The sequence below is a fragment of the Terrapene carolina genome, unplaced genomic scaffold (assembly GCF_002925995.2).
Source record: "Terrapene carolina triunguis isolate 2854851 unplaced genomic scaffold, T_m_triunguis-2.0 Scaffold210, whole genome shotgun sequence".
Taxonomy (NCBI): domain Eukaryota; kingdom Metazoa; phylum Chordata; order Testudines; family Emydidae; genus Terrapene; species Terrapene triunguis.
In genome coordinates, this window is record NW_020664561.1 from 40,440,132 (window position 1) to 40,451,039 (window position 10,908).

A 10,908-nucleotide genomic window follows, 5' to 3' on the forward strand; every position below is an offset into this window, starting at 1 on the left:
ATCGGAGGGGTAGCTGTGTTAGTCTGAATCCACAAAAACAATGAGGAGTCTGGTGGCACTTTAAAGACTAACAGATTTATTTGGGCATAAGCTTTCGTGGGTAAAAAAACCCACTTCTTCAGATGCATGGAGTGAAAATTACAGATGCAGGCATAAATATACTGGCACATGAAGAGAAGGGAATTACCTTACAAGTGGAGAACCAGTGCTGACAAGGCCAATTCAGTCAAGGTGGATGTGGTCCACTCCCACATTGAGGAGGTGACAATACCAAGAGAGGGAAAATTGCTTTTGTAGTGAGCCAGCCACTCCCAGTCCCTATTCAAGCCCAAATTAATGATGTTAAGTTTGCAAATGAATTGTAGCTCTGCAGTTTCTCTTTGAAGTCTTTTTTTGAAGTTTTTTTGTTGAAGGATGGCTACTTTTAAACAGGATGGATTTGATTTAAATCAAATTGATTTAAATCACTAGTCAGGAAGACTCGATTTAATCATGGATTCCTACATAAAAGTGCATTCTTGTTGGTTGTTATAACCTTAATACATATTCTTCACAGGTAGAAGAACTTCATATAAAATATTCCCAAACTGGGTCTCTTTTATGGCCTGCTGCCATTATAGGTTTTCCCTTCTAGTGAGAGAATGGTATGATAGATCTCAAATCAGTGAAGGCTACACTCAGAAAGACTTCTGGAATATGCTGTTCAAACAATTTCACTTTTGTTTCTACTGCCTGTCCCTCCCTTCTCAAATTTATCTCCAGACTTCTTCTCCTTGTCCAGATCTATTCCACCCCCAACAAACTTCTATTCATTGAACTTTTTGAAACTTTGCACTTTGAGAGAGGTAGGGGATTGACCCTGTGTACACAAATTTGCAGAGGGACAATAGGGTTGAGGTCTGTTATTTCTCACCTCTGTATTTTATTTTATTTTATTTATTTATTTAAAAACATTTTTTGCTGTTAACAAGCATGTTATCTCTGGAGACACAAATCCACAGTTTGAGAACTGCAAAACTAAGCATCTCTGATGTTATCTTCTAGATTGAGCACTGAGTCCTATTGGGTAGATAGAAAGATTAACCTAAATAATCTATACAGAATCCCCTGGAAACATAAGATGGGGTCCCTAATCCATGAACAATTGAAACTCATTTACAAAACTTTTCTTAAACATTACAGAATATATTGTGTCATACTATAGAATTAGAATTTATAATCCCTATTCCATGATGAGATATTTTTGATCTATAATGTATCTTAATTAAAACTATCTTTAGATAGGTTTTTTCCTCAAAAAGCATTTTATCAAAAACATCTGATTTAAATTTAAAAAATCTGATTTTTTTTTTACTTAAAAAAAACATTGATTTTTATCCGCCCTGCTTTTAAATCTGTTATTGACTGTCCAGGGAGATTGAAGTGTCTCTTACTGGCTTTTGTATGTTACCATTCCTGATGTCTGATTTGTGTCCATTTATTCTTTTACATAGAGACTGTCTGGTTTGGCCAATGTACATGGCAGAGGGCATTGCTGGCACATGATGGCATATAACACGTTAGTAGATGTACAGGTGAATGAGCCCCTGATGCTGTGGCTGATGTGGTTGGGTCCTCTGATGGTGTCGCTAGAGTAGATATGGGGACAGAGTAGGCAACGGGGTTTGTTACAGGGATTGGTTCCTGGATTAGTGTTTCTGTGGTGTGGTGTGCAGTTGCTGGTGGGTATTTGATTCAAGCTGGGGGGGCTGTCTGTAAGCGAGGACTGGCCTGCCTCCCAAGATCTGTGAGAGTGAGGGATCGTTTTCCAGGATAGGCTGTAGATCTTTGATGATGTGCTGCAGAGGTTTTAGCTGGGGGCTGTATGTGATGGCCAGGGGTGTTCTGTTATTTTCCTTGTTGGGCCTGTCCTATAGTAGGTGACTTCTGGGTACTCTTCTGGCTCTGTCAATCTGTTTTTTCACTTCAGCAGGTGGGTATTGTAGTTTTAAGAATGCTTGATAGAGATCTTGTAGGTGTTTGTCTCTGTCTGAGGGATTGGAGCAAATGCGGTTGTATCTTAGGGCTTGGCTGTAGACAATGGATCGTGTGATGTGTCCTGGATGGAAGCTGGAGGCATGTAGGTAAGTATAGCGGTCAATAGGTTTCCGGTATAGGGTGGTGGTTGTGACCATCACTTCTTTGCACGGTAGAGTCCAGGAAGTGGATCTCTTGTGTGGACTTGTCCAGGCTGAGGTTGATGGTGGGGTGGAAATTGTTGAAATCCAGGTGGCATTCTTCAAGGGCCTCCTTCCCATGGGTCCATATGATGAAGATGTCATCAATGTAGCGCAAGTAGAGGAGGGGCGCTAAGGGACGAAAGCTGAGGAAGCATTGTTCTAAGTCAGCCATAAAAATGTTGGCATACTGTGGGGCCATGCAGGTACCCATAGCAGTACCGCTGACTTGAAGGTATAAGTTGTCCCCAAATCTGAAAAGGTTGTGGGTGAGGACAGTCACAAAGCTCAGCCACCAGGTGTGCCATGGACTCATCAGGGATACTGTTCCTGACAGCTTGTAGTCCATCCTCATGTGGAATATTGGTGTAAAGAGCTTCTGCATCCATGGTGGCCCGGATGGTGTTTTCAGGAAGATCACCAATGCATTGTAGTTTCCTCAGGAAGTCGGTGGTGTCTCGAAGATAGCTAGGAGTGCTGGTAGCGTAGGGTCTGAGGAGAGAGTCCAAATAGCCAGATAATCCTGCTGTAAGAGTGCCAATGCCTGAGATGATGGGGCGTCCAGGATTTCCAGGTTTATGGCTCTTGGGTAGCAGATAGAATACCCCTGGTCGGGGCTCTAGGGGTGTGTCTGTGTAGATTTGTTCCTGTGCTATAGCAGGGAGTTTCTTGAGCAGATGGCGTAGTTTCTTTTGGTACTCCTCAGTGGGATCGGAGGATAGTGGCCTGTAGAATGTTGTGTTGGAGAGTTGCCTTGCAGCCTCCTGTTCATAATCCGACCTGTTCATGATGACTACAGCACCTCCTTTGTCAGCCTCTTTGATTATAATGTCAGAGTTGTTTCTGAGGCTGTGGATGGCGTTGCGTTCTGTATGGCTGAGGTTATGGGGCAAGCGATGCTGTTTGTTCACAATTTCAGCCTGTGCACGTCTGTGGAAGCACCCTATGTAGAAGTCCAGTCTGTCATTTCGACCATCAGGAGGAGTCCACGCAGACCTTTTGACCTTTCCACTCACCTACTTCTAATAACATTTTTTGGGGATGGGGAACAGGAACTACTTTTCCCCTCCTGCATGGGACTTGCACCCTCGTATGCAAAGGACCTGACCTTTCTTGGCCATAATATTGCTATTACAATACTAAATTCAAGAGCTAATAAGGCTTTGCACAAGTCCAGCTTTTCATCTCCTATTGAGATCTGTGTAGGCCACTAATGTGTCATACTAATCATTTTATTGTGGTTAAAATATCTGAATTCTGATTAATGAGGCACATATGTTGTGAGCTACAATATAATCTCTGAAGTTGAAATGGCAGGTGCCATAGAATGTTCTGGTGGTTACGTGCTGTTTCCATGGAAATGTAGAATGCAAGTTTCAGAAGCTATCTTGGAGAGACTTTATTAGTAGGCAGCGGGGAGCCTGCTTGTGGTCTAGGCAAAGGCTGCCATCAGAGTCTAAGACTTCTCTTAATACCTAGCCTAAAAGGACTCTCTCTGTCCCAGAGAGAGAATAGCAGATCAGAGTGCATGTCTGTCTATATCAGGGGTCGGCAACTTTTCAGAAGTGGTGTGCCGAGTCTTATTCACTCTAATTTAAGGTTTTGCGTGCCAGTAATACATTTTAACGTTTTTAGACTGTCTCTTTCCATAAGTTTATAATATATAACTAAACTATTGTTGTATGTAAAGTAAATAAGGTTTTTAAAATGTTTAAGAAGCTTCATTTAAAATTAAATTAAATTAAAATGCAGAACCCCCGGACCGGTGGCCAGGACCCGGGCAGTGTGAGTGCCACTGAAAATCAGCTCGCGTGCCATAGGTTGCCTACCCCTGGTCTATATGCTACCAAATGGTGACCTCTTCATACCAGGAGTGGGTAGGATAATCCAAAAGTTAAGATATGTAATAAGGAAATGGTTCCCTGAATTTATTTTGTTGTTGTTGTTGTCTTGTCTGTATGTTGATTTCTTAATATTTGTTTTTATTTTGTTCAAAACCTGTTAAACTTGCTTTTCTTTACAGTATCTTCAAATAGTTCAGTAACAAGGTTTATACTAAAAGTATTATCTTTTTGTTTTCTCCTAAACCATGGAGAGTTTGTTTTATTTTAAATGGGCTCTTCCCTCACTCTTCCTATCTGACTTTGTCTGAACTATTAGCCTTCAAAGCACACTACTTGTTTTACAAGTAGGGGTCCAGAGAGACAATTGTTAAGCCCAGAAATTGTGAATAGTTAAGGGGCAATTCAGTGGTATTGTCTTTCCCTGTAATAAAATGATCCACTGAATTGTAATTTATATCTGACTGATTGTGTAGAGATCCAGTGCTGTATATTTCTGCTAGAACTTATTCAATATTTCCTGTGATTATTCAGACATACCCAGGGTCTTTCAAATTCCAAGGTTGGACAGATACATATTAAAATGCCTTTAAATTTATTTTGTAAACCTTTTTTTATCTTAAATTAGCACCTTTATTGAAAGACATTACCAGTGGCTGCCTCTTTTACTTTAAAAAAACAAAAACAACCCCCCCCCCCTTTTTTTTCCCTTTTCTTGTTTTTAGTGTCACGTGCACATTCAGGGGCTTTGAATGGCAGCGATGTAATTTCAAGAGAGGACCATGAACTGGAAACTGAAAAGCTAGAATTAGAAATTCAGCAATGCAAAGAAATGATCAAAACTCAGCAACAACTATTACAGGTTGGGATCTTTTTTTTTTTTTTTTTTAACTGCTTTCTTCTCTTCCTCCCTTCTTCGGGCAGGAATTGACGCATCACTCTAATGATGCCTCCTTTTATTTGGGTGTTCCTGTTTTTGATAACGGTGGAGGCTGGAGCAGAGAGAGAGAGGATGTGACTCTTTCCTTGGCAAACAGTATTTTGTTGTGAAATTAGAATATATAGAAGGAGAAACTGCAGAAGGCAACAAAGTTTAGCAACCTATTCAGAAAGCTTATCTCATCTACTTTCCACAGCTTTCTGAATAGGGTGCTAAACTTCTTTGTTTGCCTTCTATAGTTTTTTCTTCCACACTTCCTAATTTCTTGTGCCAGTGGCCCATTTATGACCAAGCCTGATTGTCTTTCATGTGATAAATTTTTGCTGGCATCTAAATCTAAACTTGTAGAAACATATGATGATTTCTAAATAACATTTCTGACTTTTGTTCCTTATATCTGCAGCAGCAGCTTATGTCTCCATGTGATGATGATACCTCTGTGTTACTACAGGACTGTTATTTGTTGGAAGAAAGAGAGCGCCTCCAGGAAGAATGGAAACTATTTAGAGAACAAAAAAAGAACTTTGAGAGAGAGCGAAGAAGTTTTACGGAAGCTGCTATTAGATTAGGACTTGAGGTATTCAAAAGGGAGGGTATCTTTATAGGCCTTTGATCTTTAATACTGAAGATTAGCCAGTCTTGTAACCTCAGTAAGTGGAAAAACTTAGCCAATGTTGAAAGTATGCATTTGTGTGTATTGTTATCCTTTTGCTATTGTCTTTCTATTGGAAGATCTCTCTTTCCTCTTTCCTCCGCCATATCTTGTAAACCATGTGATGCAGGACTAATGACAATATGATGGATCACTCTGTTCGCCCATAGCAGAATACTACATTTTGTACACAGACATTGGCAAATACAGTTGCTTGACCTAGGATAACTAATTTTCTTTTTATAAGCTTAGGCCAAGATTTTCAAATATCTGCACATGTGCTTTTGAAAATAAGGTCACTTATTTAGGTATCTAGATAGAGACTTAGGAACCTAACTTTAGGCACTCTATTATTTATTTATTTATTTACATTTTGGCCTTAGACTTTATCTATAGGTACATACATAGCACTGATTCACATTGTATCAATATTTTTCAGTTCCAGTAAGACACTATAAAATTCTCCACATTTTCACTTTACTTAAAAAAATATTTTTAATAAGATTGTGAGAGTATATAGGATGTACTCTTAAACTGTATCACAGGCATATTGCTAAGTTTAACCAGATGTGTCTAAACCTATAGTCCAGATTGCAGCATCACTGCATGCATAAGTTTGCTACTGCTTCTCCTCTTATGCTTTAATACTGTATCTGTATTGTGATCTATGTAGATCTTTATGAAAAATTTGCAGCAGCCCCTGAGCCTAGAGTCGGGGTTTGTTGTGTCTCCTTTGAACATAGGAAGAAGAATTTTGAACAATGGGGAAATTTGCTCCCTTGCTCTTACATCCTGTCCTCTCTCTTCCTTGGTACCTCCTGTTTGTCTGATCTCTTCAGAGGTACAGGAACTGTCTCCTCCCCATCCTGCTGCCATCTGGATTTTTGAGGACTGCCTGACATTGACATCACTTCTCTCCTCCCTTGCCTACAGAGTCACATGAAAGGGAAACCCTCATTCTTTTCTCTCAGATTTGGGTGGGAGTAGTCAGGACTCCTTTCCAGCTCTTTTTTCTCTTCCCAGAAGGCACTTGGAGTTGCAAGATGATCAGTACCGTAGTATTGTAGTGGAGGGTAAATAGCGTTTACCCATTTCTCATTGGGGGTATGTGGAGTTGAGTTTAGGTTAGTTTACTAATTTATTTATTTTACCTTTACGCCACTGAGCCATAGTCATTTCTGGCAGCTGCATAGAAGGTGGGTTTAGCATCTGACTGGTAGTTTCCTGGCCAAAAGCCCTAAGGCAGTGATTCTCAAACTTTTGTACTGGTGACCCCTTTCACGTAGCAAGCCTCTGAGTGCGACCCTACTTATAAATTAAAAACACTTTTTTATAAATTTAACACCATTATAAATGCTGGAGGCAAAGCAGGGTTTAGGGTGGAAGCTGACAGCTCGCGACCCCCCACATAATAACTTCACAACCCCCAGAGGGGTCCTGACCCCCAGTTCGAGAACCCCTGCCCTAAGGTAAAGTGAGAGGCACTTGCAAGGACCTTCATCGCACATCCTTGTGAGCCAAACCATGGGGTTCAGTTTGCAAACACCCTTGCCATTTGATCCTTTCTGGGATCTCACAATTGTAGGTCTATGTTAAACTGCCCACTTTTTCAATATAAGAATGAACTTCACTTTATGATTTTACATGCAAAACAAATCAATCATTATAAACCTACCACTTTCTGTACAGAATATAAGTGGACATTTCTCTTTTCAGAGAAAGGCATTTGAAGAAGATAGAGGGGCTTGGCTGAAGCAACAGTTTTTGAGCATGACTTCTGATCACAAGAACTCTGAACATGTGAAAACTCAAAGTGCCTACTCAGGAAGCAAGTATTTAACTCACTAACTTTTGTACATTTCATAAAACTATCCTTATTACGTTTTATTTTGTCTCTCTCAGTTGGAAGATACATACACAAGGAAATGGAGACTTCCTAAGTATAAAGAGAATTCATGATGTGATATATAAAAAACATTAAAAATCTATGTGCAAGTCAGGGCTGCTAGGCTCTCCTGGTAGTTCACCTAAGAAGGGAATCCTGATAATCCAGTCATGGCTACATGATAAACTTCTCTTTGAGAAGGGACCTGTTGAATGTCAATTATATAACAGAACTCTTAGCATTAAATAGCATGTTTAATTAGAGAATCAGATGGGAGGCTGTGCAGCTCCCCTGGTCTTCCTATAGACCTCTCTCTACATGGAATTATTTTCGTTGGTATGAAACATTTATGTTTAGGGACAGAAATAAGATTATTTGGGTGCTGTCATTAAAAAAAGAATGTTTTATTGGTGTCAGACTTGTGTGCTATGGCATTTGTGATTTTTTTCATACTTGTGGATTTTTGTGTGTGTGAATGTTAAGTGCATTTTAAGAGAGAATGTAGCATTAAACAGCCCTCCCTGCCTGTAGCTTAGATTTGAGGGATGTAAGAATATAAAAATTAAAGAATTCCTTTGCCACTTAAAGGATCGCCATCTTGATATAATGCCATTTGGATACTTTTACATAACGGTTTTCACTAGAATGATTTTTAAAAACTATATATTTCTACTTTAGTTTTAAGGCTTTGTTAGGTTACACTCCAGAGTACTATAACCCTACAGGAAGTGCCATGTAATACTGTATAATTCTGCTTGCCCACCTTTTTGAAGCCTTTTCAAATCTAAAAATGAAAAGGAATTACAGGGCCTGATCCAACTCCCATTGTAGTTAATGCAGATCTTCTCATTCACTTAAATGAGGCACTAGAATAGAAAGTGCTAAGCAATGCTATCTGTTCAGTTTAATTTCTTTTGGACTTTGGGCTAGTTTATGAGCTTTCATGTTGACATAAGTGACTTTTGCATGGGTGTTGCCAGGTATCCTGGACTCTAAAGTAATCCTTGAATCAATTGAAATAAGGTTTGCTAAACAAGAAGTAAAAACCTAATCCAGAAAACACTCATATGAGTATCTTTAAGCACATGAATAGTCCCATTGACTTCAGTGTGACTATTTGTATTCCTATTTTTGTTGTTGTTTTCAAGTTAAATATTTACAAAAACAAAACATAGTACTGTGTGTGTGTGTGTGTGTGTGTGTGTGTGTACACCTATGCTGATTTCAATATCATTTTTAGTCCAATACATCCAATAATAATTAAGGCTAAGATTATATCATGGTGGTCACTGGGACGGATCCCCAGCCTCCTTCGGCAGCAGAGGGACCCCGGAGCTGCTCAGTGGGTGGGAGAGGGGCCCCCGCAGGTCCCCAGGCGCCACCGCTGGCAGGGGCAGCCCCTGCAGCTGCTCAGCTGCCGCGAGCAGCAGCCCCCCCACAGCCCCTGGAGCTGTTCAGCGGCCACAGGACCCCCACAGCTCCCAGCCGCTGGCAGCAGAGGAATCCCAGAGCTGCTCAGTAGCAGCTCCCCATCTGCTGCTGCTGGCAAGGGATCCCCCCACATCTCCTAGCCTCGCAGGGCAGCAGGGGGACCCCTCCCAGCCATTGGGGAATGGGGTCCCTGTAGCTCCCAGCTGCTGCAGGGGATGGGGGGGTGCAGCAGGGTGCTGGACCCTCCTCCCTCCCCGTTTTGCCAGGGATGTTTTTAGTGAAAGTCAGGGACAGGTCACGGCTTCCTTAATTTTTTCTTTATTGCCCATGACCTGTCTCTGACTTTTTTACTAAAATTATCCATGGCAAAATCGTAGCCTTAATAATAATGAATGTGCATATTTATTATTTTTTTATTATTGGGAGAAAATAAGAGTCATGGAAAAATTCCTCTCTAGATACTTTCATAACTACAGTGTTGTTTAATAACATACTTGTATGTCTTGCAGGTTCTGACCCAGACAATCAGTTAATGAACTTCAGGTCTCGGCAAAAGAAACCTCACTGCTTGCCTAGTGTACCTCCTTCAGAGGAACTTTGCCAGACAATTCAGCATATCCCACACAACAGGTATCTGAAATCATATCACCCATCTTTACTTTTATAGTGTATGTGAACTGCTCAGTTGGAGTAGTGATTAGAGAAAGGGACCATAGCTTGGGGAAGTTCTGAACTAGACATTGACAAGAGTTACGGTGGAATATATTATTTAGCATAATTAATATACAACTTTCGACCACTATCAAAACAATTGTTCTACTTATATTTGTAAAGGGGAATATTAGTTAAACTTTAACTTTCTCTTTCCAGCAATTCGAGTGTTGTATTGAATAAAACTACTGAAGACAGCAAGCCAAAGCAATGGAAGGGACTCAACAAAGCAGAAACTGAATAATGCATCAAGACCTCGGTCACAGAAGATTTCTAAAGTTCATGTTCTCTGTTATATAGATAAACTGCCTTAGACTTTCTAGGGTTGTCTGCTGTCTTTTGTTAAAGAAATGTGTCCATAAACTTTTCTTTCTAAGGTGAAACAGGGTGTTATGAGTTTGATCATCCTTTCAGTGAGCTAAGAGATGAAATGAGTTGCAGTGTGTGGGTGTGACTTTTTTATTTTTTAAACAATTTCTTTCCCCTTCTTTGTCTGCAACTTTTGAAAGATTTTTTTTTTTTTTGAATAAAAAGAAAAAGCTTTGGATATTCTAGTAACAGACACTCAGATTCTGTGAATAAAGGAATGTATGAGATTATTTTATTTTATTTTTTGGTTGTAAATGAAACACTGGAACCTTAGTGTTTCTTTTCATCGCAGACAAAGGTAGCACTTTTAGGAATTGTTTAATTATTGTAAATGTACATTTATATCAAGTGTAGCTAGCATTGAAACTTTTGTCTCAACTTGAATGTACAGTATACTGTAGATTTTTAACAAAGCAGGTTATATATTTATTAAGTCATGTGACTTGAAAGTACCTCTTTCATAGCTTTCCAATGATTAAAGTGCAAGATCTTTATATGTTTGTAAATAGACAGAATAAATGATTCTGCTAAGATGCCATGAAATGAAACATGCATCTATAATCATAGTATTTTACATGCCAATTTAAGCTGGTTTTATAGTGATATTCTGTTTACAGATGTATTAGGACTGTAATTGTTTCAGTCAAGAATCAAATTCTTTGAAACATAATTGAACAATAAATGTGCAAAGTATATTCTAAGAAATGTATTCGCATATGTTATGTGCATTCAATTTTTGCAGTCCAGCATGATCTTTTTGTATTAACCAGTTGTAAACAGTCATGGTCCTACATCAACAAATCTGGATGGTGTGTTTTTCTTTCTAACGGACTCGAGTTACTTTGGCCTTTATTTAAGGAAAT

General features: G+C 39.5%; 1 protein-coding gene across 1 annotated transcript in view; it reads left to right on the plus strand.

The window, feature by feature from the left end:
• LOC113407317 (afadin- and alpha-actinin-binding protein-like) overlaps positions 1-10,194 on the plus strand; it is a 34,367-nt gene extending 24,173 nt beyond the window's left edge. Inside the window, exons 11-15 of the mRNA XM_026655685.1 lie at positions 4,783-4,919; positions 5,401-5,574; positions 7,366-7,477; positions 9,475-9,595; positions 9,836-10,194. Of these exons, the coding sequence (XP_026511470.1) occupies positions 4,783-4,919; positions 5,401-5,574; positions 7,366-7,477; positions 9,475-9,595; positions 9,836-9,920 (629 nt within the window). The 3' untranslated portion in view covers positions 9,921-10,194. The remainder of the gene's footprint in view (positions 1-4,782; positions 4,920-5,400; positions 5,575-7,365; positions 7,478-9,474; positions 9,596-9,835) is intronic.
• Positions 10,195-10,908: the final 714 nt, after the last annotated feature.